Genomic DNA, 22,223 nt, shown 5'->3' with positions numbered 1-22,223 from the left:
TCCAAAGTCCTGAATTCCAACGCCTGTGCTTACATCTGTGCAGACCATATATATTCATTCCCCCACCCAAAGTAGTTGTCATTGACATGTTTGCCATACCTTGCCAATAGCCTGATCCTATGTAAGCTTACTCAGAAGTAAGGGCCAATGTATTCAATGGGACTTACTCCCAGGTAGGCATAGCCCATATCTGCAATGCTATGCATGCATTGTTGGGAGCAAGTCCCAATGAATTTAGTATCTCCTGTGTTTTCAATCTGAGAGTAACTTCATCCTGTAAAGGGCTGCTGCTCCATGGCCACTCATAGTGCAAAGTCTCCTCATAGGTGAAGCTGGAGAGAGCACAGGGGTTCACTGGCAGGAATTCCCAGGTGCTCTGCTCCCTGCAGGGTTCGCAGCTTTTGAATGAGGAGGCTTCTGTTGGTTTTTCGTCTGATTGTAACTGGGTGGGGCCGTAGCCCTTCACAGTGCCTGTGGAGACGGGCGCATCCGCTCTGCATGAGCAGCCCTCCTTCCTGCTGTTTCGAGGAAAGAGTATGACAGCAATACAGTTCAGACAAGCACAGTATGCATATGTAGCAAAGGGCCGGGTGGAGACCTAGGAGACAGTTGCAGTTACACTCTGTAGAATGTATAGTGCTGATATATTGTGTTCAGTGATTTAAAAACCTGATGGTTTAAGACTGGAGCTAAGACTATCTCATGTTGGCTCAAACTCAACAAAGCCAGGAAATGGTAAGCGAAGGCTGATGCCTTCACAGAGGTACCCCTTGATCAGTAATGAAGTTCTGCAGTGCCACAAATTGTGCTTCCTTACAACTTGCCCTCCACACACCCACATGTTTCTTCGGTCTTTCACACTCAAATCCAGATGGTGAGCGTGGAGTGCCTGGGATCAGAAAAGGTGGCCCATGTTGTCCTGGTCCTGCCTTGCTTTGTGAAGCATCTGCGCCTCGCTGTATTGCCAGAGGAGTCCTCCTGAGAGTTGACCCAAGCCTGTTTGTGGCTTATATCAGTATCTGGCAGGTGGGGAGGTGGGGAGGGGTCTGCTATGATGCGGCAGGAATGAGAGTGGTACTGCTGATGATGATTTGGCTTGTAGCTGCATTTCCTAGCACCATTGGATTGATGATGGTGCCTTTAATGAAAAATGTCAAAGCAAGTTTTGAAAATCTGTTTCATAGATTTTTAAGAGGCAGCAACAAATGGAGCAGCTTGGCAGTGAGGGAATGATTTTGAGCACAACTGGGTTGCTTAATTATTTCTATTTCAGTTGTTATTTTTATTTCAGACTAGTGCCTCTACCCCTCTAAAAGACACAGGGACTTACATAGACTAGCAAGCTAGACAGTTGAGCTCACAAACCATGGCTCACTCATCTTTTCTGTTGTGAAGTGGTGCTGGGAGGATGCAATTTGAAGCAAAGAAGTGTTGTGCTGGAATAGTGCGCTTAACACTTCCACATATCACTCCTTTTCTACAGCAACACCCAGCCCATTTTATCCCCACCAAACATCTCGGGTTCCAAAGCAACGGTGGATGTGTTGCAACATGCCTGCTGGTGGAAATCTCAACATGGTGGTGAATGAATATTTTTCTCTCGTTTATCGTATTGCGTTTCCAAATTCAGAATGAGAAACTGGAAGTCTCATGTCATTCAATCTTAATGTAATGCCTCACAAAAACCTCCTCTGCGTTGAGCCAACATAGTGGTTAAGACGCTGAACTGCAGACTGGAAGGTCGGCAGGTCAGCAGTTCGAGACCCGAGTGCTGCGTGATGGAGTGAGCTCCCGTCTTCAGTCCCAGCTTCTGCCAACCTAGCAGTTCGAAAGCAAGAAATTGCAAGTAGATAAATAGGTACCGCCTCAGCGGGAAAGGTAACAGCGTTCCGTGCACCTTGGTGTTCAGTCATGCCGGCCACATGACCACGGAAGCGTCTTCGGACAGCGCTGGCTCTTCGGCTTAGAAACGGGGATGAGCACCGCACCCTAGAGTCGGACACGACTGGTTGGGGACACCTTTACTTTACCTTTTTAAGGATAGTGAACGGTGTTAGACGAAGGGCCCCCCCCCACTGTTCAGTCCAGAGTTAAGGCTATCTCTTGTTGGCTCAATCCCCCAAAAATCAGAAAATTGGAAACTAAGGCAGATGTTTTTGATAATTGAATTTTCCTGGATTTTGAAAAGGAAATTAAAAACCCCCACACAGACACAAACAACCTGCAGACAAGTCATTAACTGTATAGATGTAGGCCTCTTTTTTCATCCCCTCCCCTCACATTGTTGCACCAGGTCTGGGCTTGCTGTAAAGCTGTGCCTTTGACCAGGGTGTGGTCATGGTCTGAAGGGTGTATAGGATACCAAAACAACCAGGAAGCACTCCAATCACGAAGAGAAAAACATGTGACAAAGTCACAGCAGTGCCTATTATTGTGTGCTGTGCCCACCTGCATTACTTGAATCTGCCTGATCAACTAAATATCAAGCTGTCTCCTACCCCCAAATTCCTTGAGGATCAAATACATGTTAGTTTCAAAATGTTGCTAGTTTTTTTTCTATTGAGTGGAAGTGCAAAACACTTTTGGAAGTTGTGTTGTGTCGATTGCCTTAAATGTGAGACTAGAGCGCACTGGCAGAAGAGGCTGGCTGGGCAAAAGGCTCTCCCACAGGGGCAGACCTTTCAGCCCCCCTCTGTGCTTCTGGTGCAGCGTGCGCCTCTTTGGCATCTCCAGTGTACTGAGGCAGGCAGCCTGCAATGTGCATGGAAAGAAAGGCTGGTTATGGGTTCCAGTGATGGCTAAGACTGCAGAGATGCCTTGACAAGCGTTGATAACCTGTCTGGGCAGGGTGGGCATAGTCGCAGTTGGTCAGGGTCTCGCTCCCATACTCAGAAGGAGTGGCTCTGTGGTTGGCCTGGCAGGGTGTGGGGAGGAACGGGCTCCCCGGAGACCTCTTTCCTTGCTGTTGATGCCTGCCTCTCCTTATTCTGCAGGGGTGGCACCACGCTCTGGCTGGGCTGTTGATCCCTTTGGTCACAGCGCCACAATGCCTTACCTACTGCGCCGTGCCAATCTGACCAGCATGCTCATCCAGCGTGTGCACTACGCCATCAAGAAGCACTTTGCAGCGACCCAGAACCTGGAGTTTATGTGGAGGCAAAGCTGGGGTGAGGGATGATGAAGGGGGCACTCCCTGTTTGTTCTCTGCCCCAGTTTCCCTCGCTGGCTTTGCAGCCCACCTCTTGCCCTCTGGAGAACAGTGCAGCAGCTTGCGCTGCAAACGGCCCCACCATCAGAGGTCGAGAGGTTGTTTCCTCCCAGCTAGACTGGCTGGTGCCCCTTCCCCTGCAGCTTGTGCCTGAGCCAGCTCGAGCTATTTGCTCCGTGTGCGCCAATTGTGGTGGACTTGGACTCTCTGCGATCTGTCGGGGGCTGGGTGTGTTGTTGGCATGTCTGTGCCAGGAGGGGGCAGGGAGGGGGCCTCCTCGCTTCTTCTCACGCCATGCTTGCCCAGGCCCCTTCCTGAGCATGAAGAGACTCTGGCTTTGGCCTCCTCAGATCCCGATTCCAACACCGATATCCTCTGCCACATGATGCCCTTCTACAGTTATGACGTGCCCCACACCTGTGGCCCAGACCCGAAGATCTGCTGCCAGTTTGATTTCAAGCGCCTGCCAGGGGGCCGAATCAACTGCCCCTGGAAAGTGTCACCCAAAGCCATCACCAGCGCCAACGTGGCTGAGCGGTGAGTGGCCTCTGACCCCCGCTCCTGGCCCCGGACAAGGGGGGCCAGGACCTGCCCTTCTCTGCAGCCTGGCGTCTCTCCACTGCTTTGCTGGTTGGGCCCCGTCCCCCATGGGGTGCAGGCCACGCAGCAGTGCAGTTGACCTGCCTCCTGGCCCTGCTTCTGACATCTCCTGAGTTTCTGGCGAAGGAATTTGAGGTGCTCATGGAGAGATGGCTTCAGGTAGCTTTGTAGACATCCTGATCCGGATTTATTTGCTCCCCGTTCCCCAGGGCACAGCTCTTGCTCGACCAGTACCGAAAGAAATCCAAGCTCTTTCGAAGCAAAGTGCTGCTGGTTCCATTGGGAGATGACTTCCGCTATGACAAGCCCCAGGAGTGGGATGCCCAGTTCCTCAACTACCAGCGCCTCTTTGACTTCCTCAATGCCCACCCAGATCTCCATGTGCGGGTACAGCTGGCACAACTTGTGGGAAGGAGCAAAGGACGGCCATGGGAGGTGGGGGGGAAGAGATGCTTCCCGGAAGGGGGCTGGGACAGCTGCTACATGGTGGAGAGGAGGAAGGCTGCTCTGCAGAGCCTCCCTCTCGGCTGAATTCCCTTTGGGGCTCTGATGGGGCACTTGCTCCTTTTGCACCACAATTCCTTCTGCTGTCTGAGTTGTCTGGTGTTTTGCTCACCCCTGGCCCGCCCCCAGACGTTGGGCCTTTCCCATGGTGGCCCGATGCACTGTTTGCTGCTTTCCTGCAGGCGCAGTTTGGAACTCTCTCGGATTACTTTGATGCATTGTACAAGCAGATGGGCATTGTCCCAGGCATGCGCCCACCTGGCTTCCCAGTTGTGAGTGGGGATTTTTTCTCCTATGCGGACCGAGAGGACCACTACTGGACAGGCTACTACACTTCCCGGCCCTTTTACAAAAGCATGGGCCGTGTGCTAGAGGCCCATCTCCGGTGAGTGGTCCTGAGAAGGAGCTGAGGTGGGCAGGGGGCTGAGCGTCTGTCAGTGAGGCAGTAAGGGAGAGGGAGGCTCCGCCAGGTCCTGGAAGAGGGGTGCTAATGGTGTCCTTCTCCTCTTTGCCCCAGAGGTGCTGAGATTTTGTACAGTTTAGCCCTAAGTCATGCTCGCCATGCTGGCATGGACAGCAAGTATCCGCTGTCGGACTATGCCATGCTCACTGATGCACGGCGCAACCTGGGGCTCTTCCAGCATCATGATGCCATCACTGGCACTGCCAAGGAGGCCGTGGTTGTGGACTACGGTGTCAGGTACGTGCCCGACCTGGTCTGAAGGGGAAAGACCAGGCCTGTATTTTTTGCACCCCATGCCCTGTGCCTCATGGCCTCTTTGTATGTGCTTTCCCCACACCCCTGCAGGCTGCTCCACTCCCTCATGAATGTCAAACGCGTCATCATCAATGCAGCACATTACCTGGTCTTGACGGACAAGGAGACGTACCACTATGACCGAGCGGTGCCCTTCCTTGGCGCAGTGAGCCACAGTCTCCCCCTCCTCTGTGCCCAGAGGAACTGATCTGGAGAAGACTGGGGTGGGGGCCTGGCTGTGCTGCACCCAGGGCTGACTGGGGGTCCCCGCTTCTGGCCTGTGGGCCCTGAGCTGACTTCTCTCTTCCAGGATGAGACACGCCTCAATCAGGACTCCCTGCCAGAGAAAACCGTGATCAAGTTGGATGCCGCAGCCAGGTGGGTCCAGCCTGTCCTTGAGAGCAGAGGGGGATGGGGAGGTGCATGGTGTGGCTGCCAGCAGTGGGGTGCTTGGAACACCCGGGGCTGGCTCTCAGATCCCAGTGGGTTTGTGCTCAGGCTGGGCTGTGCCGTGAAAGAGGGGGTGCTGGGGTTTACTGAGCCCTGGGCAGGGAGCCAGCCAGCCAGCCAGCCACACTTCTGAACATACAGTCCACTCTTGCAGGTTCGTGGTTGTGTTCAACCCTCTGGAGCAAGAGCGCCTGAGCATTGTCTCCTTACTAGTGAACACACCTCGCATCCGTGTCCTCAACGAGGAAGGGCAGCCTCTGGCTGTGCAGCTCAGTGCCCAGTGGATTTCTGCCACGGACATGGCACCTGACGTCTACCAGGTAGTTTGGGGACTGGTAGGCAGGGGAAGAGGCTTTACATGATGGAAGTGGTGACAGTTTCCAGAAGGAAGCCATGTTAGGCTGCTGTAGCACAAACAACACAGAGCACCGTAATGACTAACGGACTTAGTAAAGCAGAAGGTTTTGTGGGCCAGAGTCCATTTCCATCAGGTGCACAAAAGCTTCTTCCACAAGAAATCTTTGAGGTGCCACAAGACTCTTTGTTGTTTCTGATGGGAGGGGGTACGTCTTCCCCTGACTGGGTAGTGACAGACTCACCTGCCCCTTCGCCATGATGGAGCACCTTTCTTCCCTTCGAGATGCTCCATGCTCCTCTGCATGCTAATATGGTGACACACTTAGCTTCGCGAACGTGTTCCTTTCCCACAGATTTACATGGGCAAAACTGCCCACCCGCTAAGTAGACGTTTCTGTTGGTGCCCCATTGGCACACCGGATGTGTGTGCATGGGAGCAACGGGGGCTGCTGCCCTTGTCTATGCTCTGATTGACAGGTGTCCATCACAATACGTCTGCCAGCACTAGGCCTCAGCATCCTACAACTGAGCAAGTCTTTTGACCATCACAACACACTCAGATCCTCCGTGCGCCTCTTCCTGCATGGCCGTGACCTTCCCGTGCACAAGCATGAAGCCTTCCCAGTGCGTGTCATTCCCACTGCCACAGATGACTTCTGCTTGGAGAATCAGCACATGAGAGCTTGCTTCTCGGGGCTCAGTGGTTCGCTCAAGGTGACTGTGGGCCCACAGATGGCAGAAATGGGGTGAGGCTGGAGAAGGGGTAGCCTGAGGGAAATGTGGAGGGCAGGAGCAAACTTTCTCACTGATGCTCTGCTTGCTCTCTGGTAGAGTGTGCATCATGCTGGCGATGAACAGGAGCAGAAGCTGAGTAGCCAATTCCTCATCTATGGTACTCGGAGCACCAAAGACAAAAGTGGCGCCTACCTCTTCCTGCCTGACGGAGAAGCCAAGGTCTGGGCAGAGCCGGCCCTGGGGGTTGGCAGTTGTCCTGGTCGGTGGGTGGGCGGGCAAAGGGGAAAGGATTCCTGTCTTGGAACAGGCAGTTGAGGCTCACACTATGTGGTTCGTGTTGCCACCCTCAGTGCCTCCCAGAGTCACACAAGAGAACATCCTCTCACTCTCTTCTGGGCTATAAGTTCTAGACTCCAGCGAGCACACTTGCCTTCTGGAGTGGAGCTTTCACAGTGCAGATGCCATCTCAGTGTACCTCCCAGATGAGCAAGCGATAGTTTCCCTAGTCAGTTCTGAGTTTCCTCAGCCTTTCCCACTTGGTTTGGCAAGCAGACCATTTTGACTCTTCCATAGAAATGTCTTTGCCCAACTCTGCAGAGCCCACCAATCAAAGCCATGATTGGCAGGTTGAGATAGAAGTGTTGCCACATCTTTTGATGGAGAGAGACGTCTGTCTGAATTCTGCCACAATGAGTAGCCATCTGCAGAAGGGCTCTGCATCCTTGAACTCACACACCAGAGCACACTCCAAGACTGTTTTTATTCCTGTGCCTCAGCAGTATCTCTGAGGAAAATGCGTTGCTTGGACAGGGCTGTTGATAAATGCCACAACAGAAATGGGGAGTGGGGGTGGGGCGTGTAATCTTCTCCTGAGCCATGAGATGTCCTGTGTTTGGGTTGGTCTTGCAGGATGACCTGAAAGGTTTTGATGGCTTTAATTATAATTTTGAGTGCTGTTAACATGCTAGTAACATTCTGTTTTTTGTGGGCCAGGCTTTTACACTTTTCTGGTGTGATCTCTCTAAGTGCAATTATTTGTTTAAAACTGTATTTTTATTGAGTATTTACAGAATTGTTTTTAAATAGCATTGTATGCTGTCTTGAACATTGTGAAAAGGCAGGTAAAAATTGCTGAAACAAAATTTAATGGCTCTCTGGTTCCCTCACACTCCTCTTCCTTGTAGCCCTACATCCCCAAGGACCCACCCGTGGTCCGGGTGACTGAGGGACCCTTCTTCTCAGAGGTGGCTATTTACTACCAGCACATCCAGGAGGTGGTCCGGCTCTACAATGTGCCAGGTGAGGTCTTTGGGGACCACGGCTGTGCTGAGTGAGAGGGCAGGTTGGGAGCAGCTGCACAGGGCATTCCTGTCCCTGATGACCTGGCCTTGTTTGGCTCCAGGGGTCGATGGGCTGTCCCTGGAGATCTCCTGCCTGGTGGATGTCCGGGACCAAGTCAACAAGGAGCTGGCCCTGCGGTTCAGCACCGACATTGAGAGTAAAGGCACTTTCTTCACTGATCTCAATGGCTTCCAGGTAGGGGCTGGGAGGGCAGCCAGAGCCCAGCTGCTGTGCATTTGGGGAGGCCACCGGCCCACTTGGCGGCAGCAGATCCCCAGAGCTCTCCTGTCCCAGCAGATCCAGCCCCGGCAACGCTTGAAGCAGCTGCCACTCCAGGCCAACTTCTATCCCATGCCAGTCATGGCCTACATCCAGGACACGCGGAGCCGCCTGACGCTGCACACGGCTCAGGCCTTGGGCGTCTCCAGCCTCAGCAGTGGTGAGTGGCGTGGGATCCACTGGAGCCTGTTCCTGTCTGCAGCTTTGTTGCTGGGATTGGGACCCATCCTCTGGGAAGCTCAGGCTTGGCTCAGCTGTGAACAAGCAGAGGAGCTTCAGGGACTGAGCCGGGGGGGCTCTCCACCCTCCGAACAGGCCTGAGTAGTGAGGGCAGCAGTTGTGGGGTGGGGGAGGTCAGCAGAGGGAATACTGTCCTGACTCTGTGCCGGCAGCAGCCCCCCCCTGTATTGGGGCTGGGGGGATTCAGATGTTTGCGGAGGCGTGTGAAGAACGGCGCAGCTGACTTGTGATTTCGGACCTGACTTGTCCCCTTTCTCCCCTCCACTTTGCAGGCCAGCTGGAAGTGATTTTGGACCGGCGCCTCATGCAGGATGACAATCGCGGCCTAGGACAAGGTTTGAAAGATAACAAGCGGACCTGTAACCACTTCCGCCTCCTACTGGAACGGCACAGTGCTGCTCACAAGGTAGGAAAATCAGGTGCTCAGCTGTCCCCGCCACCCACAGCAGGGGCTGTTGTGTCTGGTGGCTCCTCCGGTGTAAAACTCCTTCCTTCCCTCCTCACTTGGGACTTTTTAGAGTTTCAGCAAACACATGAAAAGGGAGTTCCCAGGGATGTTCAGAAGGCCTCTGCAAAGTGTCAAACATTCCTGTAGTCTCTAGACCCAGGCTCATAGAATCATAGATAGTAGGGTTGGAAGGGGCCTACAAGGCCATCGAGTGCAACCCCCTGCTCAGTGCAGGAATCCAAGTCAGAGCATCCCTGCCAGGTGGCTGTCCAGCCTCGTCTTGAACGCCTCCAGTGTAGGAGAGCCCACCACCTCCCTAGGTCATTGGTTCCATTGTCGTATTGCTCTAACAGTCATGACGTTTCTCCTGATGTTCAGCCAGAATCTGGCTTCCTGTCACTTGAGCCCATGATTCCGTGTCCTGCACTCTGGGATGATCGAGAAGAGATCCTGGCCTTCCTCTCTGTGACAACCTTTCAAGTAGTTGAAGGGGGCTATCCTATCTCCCCTCAGTCTTCTCTTCTCAAGGCTAAACATGCCCAGTTCTTTCAGTCTCTCTTCATAGGGCTTTGTTTCCAGTCCCCTGATCATCTTTGTTGCCCTCCTCTGAACCCTCTCCAGCTTGTCTGCATCCTTCTTAAAATGTGGTGCCCAGAACTGGACAGTACTCCAAATGAGGCCTATCCAGTGCTGAGGAGAGGGGAACTAGTACTTCCCGGGATTTGGAAGCGATGCTTCTTTGAATGCAGCCCAAAATGGCATTGACCATTTTTGCAGCCACATCACATTGTTGGCTCATCTTCAGCTTGTGATCGACAACAATTCCAAGATCCTTCTCGCTTGTAGTGTTGTTGAGCCACGTATCCCCCATCTTGTAACGGTGCATTTGGTTTCTTTTTCCTAGGTGCAGAACTTGGCATTGATCCCTATTAAATGTCATTTCTGTTGTTTTCAGCGCTCCAGGCTATCAAGATCACTTTGAATTTTGTTTCTGTCTTCCAAAGTATTAGCTATCCCACCCAATTTTGTGTCATCTGCAAATATGATCAGCATTCCCTGCACCTCCTCCTCCAAGTAATTCATAAAAATGTTGAAGAGCACTGGGCCCAGGACTGAGCCCTGTGGTACCCCACTTGTTACGTCTCCCCAGTTTGAGAAGATCCCATTGAGAAGGACTCTTTGAGTCCGATTCTGTAGCCAGTTGTGGATCCACCGGATCATTGTTTCGGCTAGCCCAGTTTGAGCTAGTTTGCTCATCAGGATATCATGGCGCACTTTGTCGAAAGCTCTGCTGAAGTCGTGGTATATTATGTTTACAGCATTCCCACGGTCCACAAGGGAGGTGACTAGATCAAAAAATGAGATCAGATTCGTTTGGCAGGATTTGTTCTTGACAAATCCATATTGGCTTCGAGTCATCATTGCATTGTTTTCGAGGTGCTTCCAGATTGATTGCTTTATCAACTGTTCCAGAATTTTGCCAGGGATTGATGTCAGACTGACTGGTCTGTAGTTCCCAGGTTCCTCCTTTTTACCTTTTTGAAGATAGGGACAACATTAGCCCTCCTCCAGTCATCTGGCACTTCCCCCGTCCTCCATGATTTCTCAAAGTGAATAGACAGTGGCTCTGAGAGTTCTTCTGCCTGTTCCTTTATTACTCTAAGATGCAGCTCATCTGGCCCTGGAGATTTGAACTCATTCAAAATAAATAGGTGTTTCTTGACCATATGCCTATTGATATCAAGCTGCAATCCTGCCCCTTCAGTCTGTACTTCGCCTTTGCCAGGGGGGTCATAGACCCTCTTTTGGGAGAAGACTGAGCCAAAGTAGGAATTGAGCACCTCTGCCTTTTCTTTGTCCTCTGTTATCATTTTGCCATCCTTATTTAATAGCTGAACCATCATTTCTTTCCTCTGCTTTTTACTATTCATGTAGCTGAAGAAAGCCTTTTTGTTGTTTTTAGCATTCCTCGCTAACCTCAGCTCGTTCTCAGCTTTAGCCTTCCTGACACCATCCCTGCAATTCTGTGCTACCTGCCTGTACTCTTCGTTTGTTGCTTGGCCTTCTTTCCACTTCCTATATGTGTCCTTTTTTGTTTTCAGGTCATCTCTAAGCTTTTTGTGAAGCCACACTGGCTTCTTCTGTTGTCTTCCACCTTTTCTTCTTGTTGGAATTGTTTGTAATTGTGCCTTGAGAATTTCCTTTTTTAAAAACTCCCACCCATCTTGGACTCCTTTTCTCGTTAGAGTCGCTTGCCATGGGACCTTACTGATCATTGTTCTGAGTTTATTAAAATCAGCTTTCCTAAAATCCAGGGTACAGGTTTGACTACACTCGGCTTTTGCTTCCCTTAGAACCAAGAACTCAAGTACAACATGGTTTATTTATTTATTATTATTATTTATTTATTATTGCATTTATATCCCGCCTTTATTCCTGTTGCAAGGAACCCAAGGCGGCTTACATTATCCTCCTCCTCTCCATTTTATCCTCACAACAACAACCCTGTGAGGTAGGTTGGGCTGAGAGTGTGTGACTGGCCCAAAGTCACCCAGTGAGCTTCCATGGCCGAGTGGGGACTAGAACCCGGATCTCCCAGCTCCCAGTCCAACACTCTTGCCACTACACCATACTGGAGTTCCTGTACCTGCTACTTTATCCACTAAGTCATCTCTATTGGTTAGGATCAAGTCAAGGATAGCCAATCCTCTAGTTCCTTTTTCTGCTTTCTGTAGGAGGAAGTTATCCGCCACACAAGTCAGGAATTTTCTGGAGGGGCCATGTTTTGCAGAATTTGTCTCCCAACAAATATCAGGGAAATGGAAGTCCCGCATTACTACTACAAATGGGGATGAGTACTGGGGATGAGTACTCACTCATCCTCTGTGCCCAATGAAGGAATCTCGAACTAGATCGAATTTTTGTTCTTAACGTTCATTTTGCCTCTGTGCTGGGATTTGCAATATGGTTCTTTCCTCGCTTCTTCCTTGGCACTCTTTTCCCTCCCACCCCACCACACCATTCATTCCAGCTGCTCTTCTGCCAGATCAAATATACTGGAGGCAAAACTCAAAACAGGTTTAGGGGCCTTCCATATGAAGATTTATTGTGGAATCACAATTGCTCATTCACTCACATTTTATGGGAGGGGGAGGTCCACACGACATCAACATTCATTTGTAATCCTCCTGTGTTTTCCCAGTAATTCTCCCAATATTTTTCTTAATGCAGAAAATCCATTAAGGAGGGAACCACAGTCTCATTGTAGGTGTGGACAGGAAAATGTGCAATGGGGGTAAGGGGTAGGAGAGTTGTCTCTGATGAGTTCAAAAGGCTCCTCCTTCGTTGACTGATTGCCACACATTTCCTGCTGCAGAGCCATCTGACTTGCAACTCAACTCCTTTCCCGAAAGAGTTTTGCCACTTCCTTTAAACCTTGTTAATCATTTGCTTATGCTAAAAAAAAGAGTATGCATGCATTTGGTGCAATCCATTTCTGGCTCTGAACCAGCATTACCAGACAATTAATTAATTGCTTGCTTTACTGCTTTCATCCTGAACATGATGCCTCCAACCCCAGCACTGAAATCACCCATTTAACTTTGCTTTTTTTAAATGAATGAATGAATGATGGCACAACCATGATGAAACAATTGTGCAAGAACTGTAAAAAATAAAATAAATTGTATGAGACAGGTGGTCTTGCCAGGGAGGTGGGGGGATGCTGAGGTTTTCTGTTACAGGGAACTCCCCTCTCCAACTCACGTAACAGATCATGTTGCTGGCTCAACCCATGTGCTACTTTTAACTTTTTAAAGGCTGTGTTGCCTGAGGCTCTAGGGAGCTGCTCTATGCTTTCTTATACAGGAAAATCCTGCTGGGGAAGGGAAGGGACAGGAGTCTCCCTGCACAGCAAGAAGCTTCCACACTTGGTTTAAAACAAGAAAAAATGGCAGTTTTAAATTACAGTTTAATTACAGTTAAAGTAGCAGTTTAAAGCAGCAAGCACAGCAGGGTAAGATGGGAGAGGGGGCAGCATAAAATGTAGGAACTCCTCCCCATGCTTACTCTATAGGCAATATTTTCTTTTTAAAAAAACAGCAGAGAGTCTTTGAAGAGCCTGCAAGTGCATTAGGGGAAAGGAGGGGGAGGAAGATGATGAATTGTTACTCTCTCCCAGCTGTGCTCCCCTGGGTACTCAGTGCAGCACCAACACCAACTCGAGGGTTAGGGGGGGGAGGTTGCTGTGGTCAGTAGGAATTCAATCTCCCTCTCTAGGCTTCCTGCTCATTTGAGTGCAGATCTTGAGTGTCTGTACCTTGTGTTGGGTATCCAGGACAGAATCGGGAGTCTGCTGGTGTACCTCCCACCTAGCTACCCATCAAATTCCCTCCCTGATCTGACGGAGGTGGTCTCGGATTTGGTGTTGAGGTCCCCTAGGATGATGGTCCTGGGGGATCTCAACTTCCATGCCAAGGCCGCTGTATCCGGGTGGCTCAGGACTTCATGTCCACCATGACAACCATGGGGTTGTCCCAACGTGTCATTGGCCCAACACATGTAAAAGGACACATGCGCGATCTGGTTTTCTCGACTAGGCAGGAGGATAGTGATCTGAAAGTGGGGGAAGTGTTAATTCCTTGTCTTGGTCGAATCGCTTCCTATTGAGGATTAGACTCTTGGCAGCCTTTCCCCTCTGCAAGGGTGGGGGACCTATTAAAATGGTCTGCCCCCAGAGGCTAATGGATTCCAATAGATTCCAGAAGGCTTTGGGGGATTTTTCTGCTGGTATGGCTGGTGCCCCTGTCGAAGCCCATGTTGCTCTGTGAAATGCAGAGATGACTCGGGCAGTCAATACAGTTATGCCCAAGCGCCCTCTCCCTGTGAGCAGAGCCCAGTCAGCTCCTTGGTATATACCTGAGCTGAGAGCAATGAAGCTAGAAGGGAGAAGGCGTGAGAGCAAGTGGAGGAAAACTCATGCTGAGTCTGACCAAAACACAGGTTGGAGCTCCTTATTGAGCCTACTCTGGCGGTGAGGGTGGCAAAGAGAGAGCTCTTCTCCACCACCATTGCATCTTCTCAGTGTCATCCAGTGGAGCTTTTCTGAGTGGTTCATGGCCTGTTACATTCTGGGCCAGGGAGAGAAACTGTAGAACCCTCAGTAGCATGCTGAGTTTGCACAACACTTTAAAGATGAAGTTGCTCAGATTCGTCATGAATTGGACACCATGATTAATGCAGTTCCATTGGTAGAGGTGTTCAGAGCACCGTCTGGTCCAGTTTTATTGGATGAGTTTCAGTTATTGAGGCCCAAGGATGCAGACAAGGTGCTTGGCCAAGTCTGGTTGACCACTTGTGTGCTTGACCCTTGCCTTTCATGGTTTATTTCATCAAACGAAGCAGGGATGTCTGGCTGGGTCCAGGAGGTTGTAAATTCCTCCTTGAGAGAGGGACTGGTCCTGGCCTCTTTAAAAGAGGCGGTAATCAGGCCACTTCTAAAAAAGCCTAACCTGGACCTGGAGGATGTTAGCAACTATGGTCTGGTGGCTAACATCCCTTTCCTGGGCAAGGTGCTTGAGTGGGTGGTTGCAGGACCACTCCAGGCACTCTTGAATGGAGTGGATTATCTAGATCCATTTCAATCGGGCTTCAGGCCTGGTTTTGGAAAAAAAACTGCCTTGGTCGCCCTGTGGGATGACCTCTGCTGGGAGAGGGACAAGGGGAGTGCAACCCTGTTGATTCTTCTGGACCTCTCAGTAGCTTTTGATACCATTGACCATGGTAACGTTCTGGATAGGTCGTCTGGGTTGGGAGTTGGAGGCACTGCGCTGCAGGGGTTCCGCTCCTACTTAGATGGCCGATTCCAGAAGGTGGTGCTGGGGGATTATTGCTCTGTGCCTTGGCAATTATGCCATGGGGGTTCCATAGGGCTCTATTTTATCCCCTATGCTGTTTAAAATCTACATGAAACCGCTGGGGGAGGTTATCCAGATGTGTGGGTTTAGGTGCTATCAATATGCACCTCAGCCCACACATGGGCTCTGCCTCTCTTTTTCAGCTCTACCTCTCTTTTTCATCAAACCCAGGTGAGGCAGTGACTGTTCTGAATCAGTGCCTGGGCACGGTAATGGACTGGATGAGGGCCAATAAACTGAGACTCAATCCAGACAAGACGGAGGTACTGTTACCAGGGGGATTTGTTTGCCTGGATAGGTGACGTTCAACCTGTTCTGGAGAAGGTTGCACTCCCCCTAAAGGATCAGGTTCGTAGTTTGGGGGTGCTCTTGGACCCAAAACTGTCACTTGAGGCACAGGTGGACTTGATGGCATGGAGCACCTTTTATCACCTTAGGCTGATATACCAACTCCACTCTTATCTGGACAGAGATAGCCTAGCTACAGGTATCCATGCTCTGATAACCTCTCGTCTGGATTACTATAATGCGTTATACATGGGGCTGCCTTTGTGGAAACTTCAGCTAGTCCAAAATAGGGCGGCAGGGTTATTAACAGGGCCTGGCCAACAAGATCATATTATGCCAGTACTTCCCAGCTGTGCTGGCTGCCAGCCCTTTTCCTGGCCCAATTCAAAGTGCTGGTATTAATATTCAAAGTCCTAAACGGCTTGGGGCCAGATTATCTGAAGGACTGCCTCCTCCCATATGTTCCTGACCGGACCCTAAGATCATCCTCAAGGGTCCTTCTCCAGGACCCCCCACCAAAGGAAGCGAGGTGAAATGGTTACCAGGAAGGCCTTCTTTGCTGTGGCACCCTGGCTGTGAGCTCCCTAGAGAAGTTTGCCTGGCGTCTACGTTGTACTCCTTCCAGCGCCAGGTGAAGACCTTTTTATTCTCCTAGTATTTTACCTTCCTAATCTTTTAGCTCTGGTGTTTTAAATCTGTATTTCTGCATTGCTGCTAGGTTTTATTCTGGTTTTACTGTTATAGTGTGGCTTTAAGCTTTCATATTTTATATTGTTTTATGCTGCACGCTATGGTTTTAATTTTTGTGAACCTCCCAGAGACCTTTGGCTACTGGGTAGTATAGAAATGAAATAAATAAATAAAAATTGTCTTTTCCCCACCCATACAGCTATGTCTGGTCCAACTGGTTTGGACAGAAATAGCAGAATATATGCACCACAAAAGTGCTAATGTGTGGAAAGTCCATTGCAATTCCAACTGTAGCTTACATCAGAAAATCAATGATTTGGTAGTGCTAGGAGCCATCTGCCTGGAAGCCCCCATGTTTTAATTCAATCTGCTCAGTTTTATAGGAGAACATAGTGGGCAGGATTTCTTAGTAAATGTATTTTTGGACTGGGGGCAAATTTCAGGATCCCTCCACAGAACAGTTATGGCAGGGGGGAAAAGGGTCATTTCATCAGTCAGTAACAGGTGAAAAGGCAGACAACAGAGTGGGGGAGATGTGGACCGTTCCCACTGGGGGAAAATATAAATAGCCCCAGAGATCAGTCCTGGGTCTGCTAAACCTGTAAGAGGAGCTGAAGAGCGAGGCAGAGAAGCTGGCAAAGAAAACTGTGTGGATCAAGGGGGGAGAATACCAAGCAGACTGCCTCATGCTACCAGAGGAAGGGGAGTTGGAGGTAGAATGCAGCCTTGAGTAGCGCATAGAGATGTTGTCTGGGGGAAGGAGCACACCGGCTCTGCGCACAGCAACCTCCCCTTCAGCCTGGCTGCAGTCTGTTCCTGGAAATTTCGCGTAGAGCCTCTGGCCCACAAGGCTGCAGGTCTTGAGGCAGAGACACTTCCCTTCTGTAACCTGGCTGTTCTCATCACCCCTTTTCCTGCCCCCCTCCCCCAGAGCTCCAGCTTCTATTCCAAACTGGCTTCCGTGTTCAGAGACTTGGTATTTCCCAACAGCAAGGCTGACAGCCAAGAGGTAAAGCTCGGCCCTGTCTTGTGCACTAGCTGGTGGTGACATAGCTGGGCCCTGCCCTGTGTGTGCGTGTGTTTTAGCCCAGCTCGTACCTCAGTGGTCGTAGCTTAGCCTTTGGGGATGCCTGTGGGTGGAGCCTCCCGGATGTAGGCTGCCCCTGCCCACACCCTTCGCTCCTGGCCTTGGGGGGGTGTCTGCCCGTCCTTCCATCATTCATGGGTTCTCGTCACTGCAGGCACAGGACAGCCAGCCAGCCAGCTTCCCATCTCTACTAAGTCACATGACCTCCATGCACCTGAATGCTGAGGTGCTTACGATGCCTGTGGTTCAGGAGAAGCTGCCACCCTCAGCACTGAGGTCTTTTCTGCCACTTTCAGCCACCATGCCCTGTGACTTCCACCTCCTCAACCTGCGCACACTGCAAGGAGAGGTGAGTTCAGAACTGAGCCACTGAGCAAGCCCACCCTTCCATCGGCATGGTTGGTATGGCTCAACCTAGCCCTGTCTCTGCCTGCTTGCCTACCCTCCCTGCCTTCTGCCAGCCTTACCAACCCTCCTGGCCTCCACTGGTCCAGTGGGTTGTGTTCTGCCAGGTTGCCCTTTGTCTACTGTGGCACACCAACACCCCTGCTTCTCCCCAGGATGACTCACTGCCCTCAAATGAGGCAGCTCTGATCCTGCACCGAAAAGGCTTTGACTGTGGCCTGGAGGCCAGGAACCTGGGCTTCAATTGCACCACCACCCAGGGCATGGTATGTACTGGAGACAAGCCCCCCTGGGAAATGGGCAAGAGAAAGGAATGGTAACCTCAGCCTCCTGTGGTCAGGGTTGCGGGGGGCATTGTGCAGGGGGAATAGGATCTTCAGGTGACATAGAGAGGCATTTGCTGGGCTTTGTGGCCCTCGTTTTCTCAGCTAGGGGTGGGAAGCTGGCCTCTCCCATGCTTGCTTTTGCCCTTACAAGTGGCCTCTTGTTCTCCCAGCTGCCCCTTGGTGGCTTATTTCAGGGCCTTGAGCTGGCCTCCCTGCAGCCCTCCTCTTTGACGCTGATGTATCCACTGGCCAGCTCATCTCCCAACAGCACGGTCATCCACCTGGAACCCATGGAGATTGCCACCTTCCGCCTTCGGCTTGGATAGCCCCCTCAGTGGGACAGACTGGGACTCACTGGCCAGCCCTACATTGTGGGAACTGCTGCCCATGTCTAGGCTGGACAGGCGCCACCCTGTGAGCTGTGGCTCGCTGCCAGGATGCTGTGAGGTCTGACAGATTCAACACAGCTGCCACAGCTGCCGTGCCGTTATTTGTCTCCTCCTGATGACTCTGCAGAACAAGCCAGCGAAGGGGCGCTGCTGACATCACCTGGCCCAGGTGTCCTGTACACAGAGGCCCCACCAAGGGGGACTGGCTGTGCTGTCACGAGGGGAGGGGGGAGATCCGCAGTAACTGCAGCAAATGCTGCTGCTCCTGCCCTCCCCACACTTGGGGAATTTGATCTGGGTGTTCCACTTTCCTGCCACACAAGGGGACCAGTTTGACCACTCCCTGAGGTGGAAAACAGACTCTCTGATGTAGCAAACACTGGAAAGAGATTTGTGAGCTTCCTAGAGCTCAGAACAAGCTTTTAAGAAACAAGGCCCTTTTTGGAAGCATTTGGCTCTTGAGTTGTGTTTTGGGCTTGCTGAACTCAGCCAGAGCACTACTCTTAGCAAGAGTACAGGGAGGGAAGGAAGCAGACTGAGAGGATGCGAGAAAGCTGAGGTGGGTGGGGTGGAGGTCCTCTGAGAAGCCGGAGCTACAAGGTCCTTGAGGACTGGCCCATCTCAGTTCCTCTGGGAAGATGCTTTTTCTTTCCCCTGGGGAAAATAATTGCCCAGTTCCATGGCCTTATTTGGAGGGTTTCTCCTCTAACCCCAGAGACCACTCTCAGTGCACTCACCGCATGGCTTGAGCAAGGCATTTTCCCCATAGTACCCTGCTGCTTTGACCTGAGCCCTGCTGCAAATAGATGCAAAGCCATTTTACCTGGCAGTTTGTCCTGGACTCGTATCTGGGATGGGAAGATTCAAGGCGAGGCCACGATGGCAGCTGGCAGGCTTCTCCAGCACAAAGTGCCAGCATTGCCATTTTAAGCTGGATAGAGAAGGGAACCCTCTCTGCTCCTTTTGCCTGCCTTTCCTGCCTTGGTTCCAAGAGATGCAGAGGGGAAGAGTCTGCTGCCTCGTTGTTATGAACAGAGCCAAGTAGTTTAGAATCGATGTGTTGCTTCTCTAACAAGCCAGGCAGGTGGTGGTATTTCCGTGGCACAGCTGCATGGGAAGCTGAGCTTGCCCAAGTTGCTCTGCTTCCCAGGATAAGGTGGGCCTCTGCACTGCCCACTCCCCAAGCCATTGAGGCTCATCGTGACCATCCCAGATCATTTCCAGCAAACCCACGGTGCATGTGTGACTGGCATCCTCAGTCTCTGAGCTTACTGCGAGAGGAGATTGTGAGCAGGTGCCTCTTCCCCCTGCTTCAGTGGCAAGGAGTGGAGGACATTTGCCAAGTGATCAGTCCTTGCTGGGGGTCTTGGGCATCTGTTTCCTCAGTTTTTGGTAGCACCTACCTCTATGGCACTGCTGGCTGCTATGGGGACCAGCACTACCAGACCCAGGCTCTAGAACTCCCACAGCTTTCCTGGGCAACTGGGAGGGGCGGAGCCAGCATGGGAAACAGTCTGATCCTTACAGGGCTGTTCATCTCTATAAGGCCACGTCCAGCAACAGGGCTGCTCCCTTACAGGCACCCTGCTGGGCACAGCAAGAGCGCATGAACGCAGTTAAGGGTCCTGTGGAAAAGTGCTGTGATCGTTGCCAGTTCCTGGATTGTGGCTTCTTTCTGCTTGACGGGACACAGCATTCAACAGCTGTAACAGTGTGGGTGCAGCTTTTCTGGACATGATGGAAGGTTTGTGGGGCAACGCATGCAGCAGATACCAGAGGGCAGAACCAGATTCTGGAATCTGTGTTTGTAGAGAACCTAATGGGGAGACTATGAAGCCAGGCCACTCCTTTCTGCCGATGCTGAAACCAGATGAGGACGCGTTTGTGTTGCATTAGGCAGGATGGGCTGTTCCATGTTTATCTTTTCCAGGCTTGACAGGAATAGTGACATTGTGCTCAGACACAGAAAGTGTGCATGGGGGTGGGTGGGAGATAGCAGCACCTGGAGAGTGGATGAGCAGAGCTTGCTCTTGGGCCTGATTTTGCCAGCAGCAGTGCATACCCAGGTGCACTGATCTCTTGGAAGTGCGGAGCAGGATCAGTGGAGGGTGGCTGTTTTGGGCTCTTCCGAAGTTGACTGGCACAGCCACACCCTCGCAGGGGGGAGCAGGGCAGGCTAGTGCTTCCTGTCTCTCAGCAGGGAGCCAAGCACTCTGCGCAGATTCTCTTGGAAAGAGAAACCAGGCCTCTCCTGGACGGGCCTCCCTGCGCTCCAAATGTGGGGCAAACATTTTCAAGTGAGGCATGTGTGGTGGGACACCACTCTCGAGGGAAGGGGGAGCAATATTTGCTCTTGGAGAAGCTGCAGGCTCTGAATGAGACTGGGAAGCCACCTTTGGAAAAGTGGGAAGGAGCTCAGTGGTAGAGCACATGCTCAGCATGGCAGAGGTCACAGAGCCAGCCCCTGGCATCTCCACTTAAAAAAACAGATCAGATAGCAGACGATATAGGGAAAAACCCCTGTGCTTGACACTCCAGAGAGCCACTGCAATTCAGAACAGACCACTCTGAGCTAGATGGGCTCTGCAGCTGCTTGGTATGTTAAAAGGGTCATTCTACAGTGTGGAAATACTTTGCCTCAGAGCAACGTTCAAGGTTGTCACAGCTGTGCTCTCCCTGGCAAGGACAGGAGAACAGGAGGTCCCTGTCCAAACCCAGTGTTTCACTGATGGGGTGGGCACCACCCTAGGCTCCAGCTGTTGCAGCAGGCAAGGTTGCTGAAAGCCAGCTGGCTGTGTGATAAGGCAGAGAATGAGACAGAAGAGGGCAGCTTGAAGACGGGTACATCTGGAAAGTTACACTAACCTATGTGGCTTCTGCCATATAATGTAGTGAAAAATGGCCTTTCCCAGACCTGGGCAGATCAGGACACCCCCCCCCCCCTTTGAGCATCACAGAAGCAACCAAGAGCTCTCTGGCACCTTTTAAAGGCAAACACAGTGTTTCATGGGCTACAGCCCACAAGCTGCATCTGAAGAAGTTCGCTTTAGCCTATGAGAACTTGTGTCACCAGAAAAGTGTTCTTTAATGAGCTCCCTGATTCTTGGTTGTGTGTGCTCTTGAGGCTCCCCTCCTGCAAAATAGGATGCTGTTCCAAGATGTCCTTCTCTCCCAGTATTGAACACAGGAGGTGCCTAGGCAGAGAGTGAATGCCCTCCAGGAAGAGGCTGTAGGTCTGTGCTGGCTTTGGGAAAGGCCTGGGGTGGGTGTGCGTTTTGGGACCCTCTTGGAGCCTGTTGGGGAAGGCGTTCCTCTCCGCCAGTGACTCCTACCCTCTGCTGGAACAGTGGCTCCACCGCACTAGGTTCCAGACCTCCCTTAGTGAGGTCCCTTCCGTAATGGATCCTGCCCCACCCCCAGCCCGGGAAGGTCCCCACGGAGGCAATCGGCAAGTGCAGTAGGCCATTAATGGCTCAGGGAGGTGCTTGATGGTGCCTGGTAATGGATGTGGGAGCCGGGCAGGCCAGTGTGGTCTCTGCTTCCCTCCCCAGGAGGAGCCAGAGCTGCCTCCGCCCTCAGTGCGGCCGGAAAGATGCTGCTCTTGCTCAGCCTGCTGCCACCGCTGTTCTTGCTCAGGACAGGTACTGTACCTCCTGTCACTCTTTCCCCTTCCCTAAAAATGGCCCCTTGGTGCTGCAGCGTACGCTTCAGGCAACGCTGCAAGGCTCGGGCCCTTCCGCAACACGCCCAAGACCTCAGCAAAGCCCCTATGCAGGGAGGCTCTTCCTAGCACCAGCCCTGTGGGGTGTGCCCCGAACTGACAGCATGCAGCATGGTGGTGTGTGTGAAAATCGGGCCCGCGAGAGGATGCCGACACACCGCGCTCTGGCCTGTTCCTCTGCAGCGGTGGGAGAGTTTCCTGGGCAGGGCGAGGGCAGCAGCCCTTCCTCTGCGGGTCCCTTCCAGCAAAAGCGCTAGCAGGCACTTTTTCTCCCTCACAATGCCAGGTCTGATGAGGAGCACCCTACAGCCACCTTGTGGAAGTGCCCCGGGGAGCCTGCGGAAGGCCTGGCCCACGCAGGGCCACCGTCCCCTGGCTTCAGCCCCGGCCCAGCGTGCAGACAGGGCGCCAGGAGCAGCCTGAGCACGGCAGTCTCCCCCGGGGCTCGGAATTACTGGCCGCGAGCCAGCAGCGGGGGGGGGG

General features: G+C 51.9%; 1 protein-coding gene across 27 annotated transcripts in view; it reads left to right on the top strand.

Moving 5' to 3' along the window:
- The window catches only part of MAN2A2 (mannosidase alpha class 2A member 2), a 38,759-nt gene extending 20,293 nt beyond the window's left edge, over nt 1-18,466 (top strand). For 6 of the 27 annotated variants that reach the window (XM_084817726.1, XM_084817729.1, XM_084817741.1 and 3 more), the window contains 19 exons: nt 2,994-3,167; nt 3,559-3,745; nt 4,018-4,195; nt 4,495-4,697; nt 4,830-5,012; nt 5,121-5,235; nt 5,380-5,447; nt 5,674-5,839; nt 6,354-6,590; nt 6,708-6,830; nt 7,796-7,910; nt 8,014-8,147; nt 8,250-8,391; nt 8,744-8,877; nt 15,604-15,753; nt 16,744-16,821; nt 17,054-17,248; nt 17,460-17,570; nt 17,801-18,466. In XM_084817726.1, the coding sequence (XP_084673852.1) occupies nt 2,994-3,167; nt 3,559-3,745; nt 4,018-4,195; nt 4,495-4,697; nt 4,830-5,012; nt 5,121-5,235; nt 5,380-5,447; nt 5,674-5,839; nt 6,354-6,590; nt 6,708-6,830; nt 7,796-7,910; nt 8,014-8,147; nt 8,250-8,391; nt 8,744-8,877; nt 15,604-15,753; nt 16,744-16,821; nt 17,054-17,248; nt 17,460-17,570; nt 17,801-17,956 (2,849 nt within the window). In that variant the 3' untranslated portion in view covers nt 17,957-18,466. Of the gene's footprint in view, nt 1-2,993; nt 3,168-3,558; nt 3,746-4,017; nt 4,196-4,494; nt 4,698-4,829; nt 5,013-5,120; nt 5,236-5,379; nt 5,448-5,673; nt 5,840-6,353; nt 6,591-6,707; nt 6,831-7,795; nt 7,911-8,013; nt 8,148-8,249; nt 8,392-8,743; nt 8,878-14,977; nt 16,002-16,743; nt 16,822-17,053; nt 17,249-17,459; nt 17,571-17,800 lie in introns of those variants that run through there. The other 21 variants (XM_084817735.1, XM_084817736.1, XM_084817730.1 and 18 more) reach the window with 12 other exon arrangements.
- Nucleotides 18,467-22,223: the final 3,757 nt, after the last annotated feature.

The sequence above is a fragment of the Heloderma suspectum genome, chromosome 11, assembly GCF_057233095.1.
Source record: "Heloderma suspectum isolate Gila_16-S chromosome 11, 16-S_ref, whole genome shotgun sequence".
In the NCBI taxonomy this organism is placed as follows: domain Eukaryota; kingdom Metazoa; phylum Chordata; class Lepidosauria; order Squamata; family Helodermatidae; genus Heloderma; species Heloderma suspectum.
This window is presented reverse-complemented; position numbering and strand designations above follow the sequence as displayed.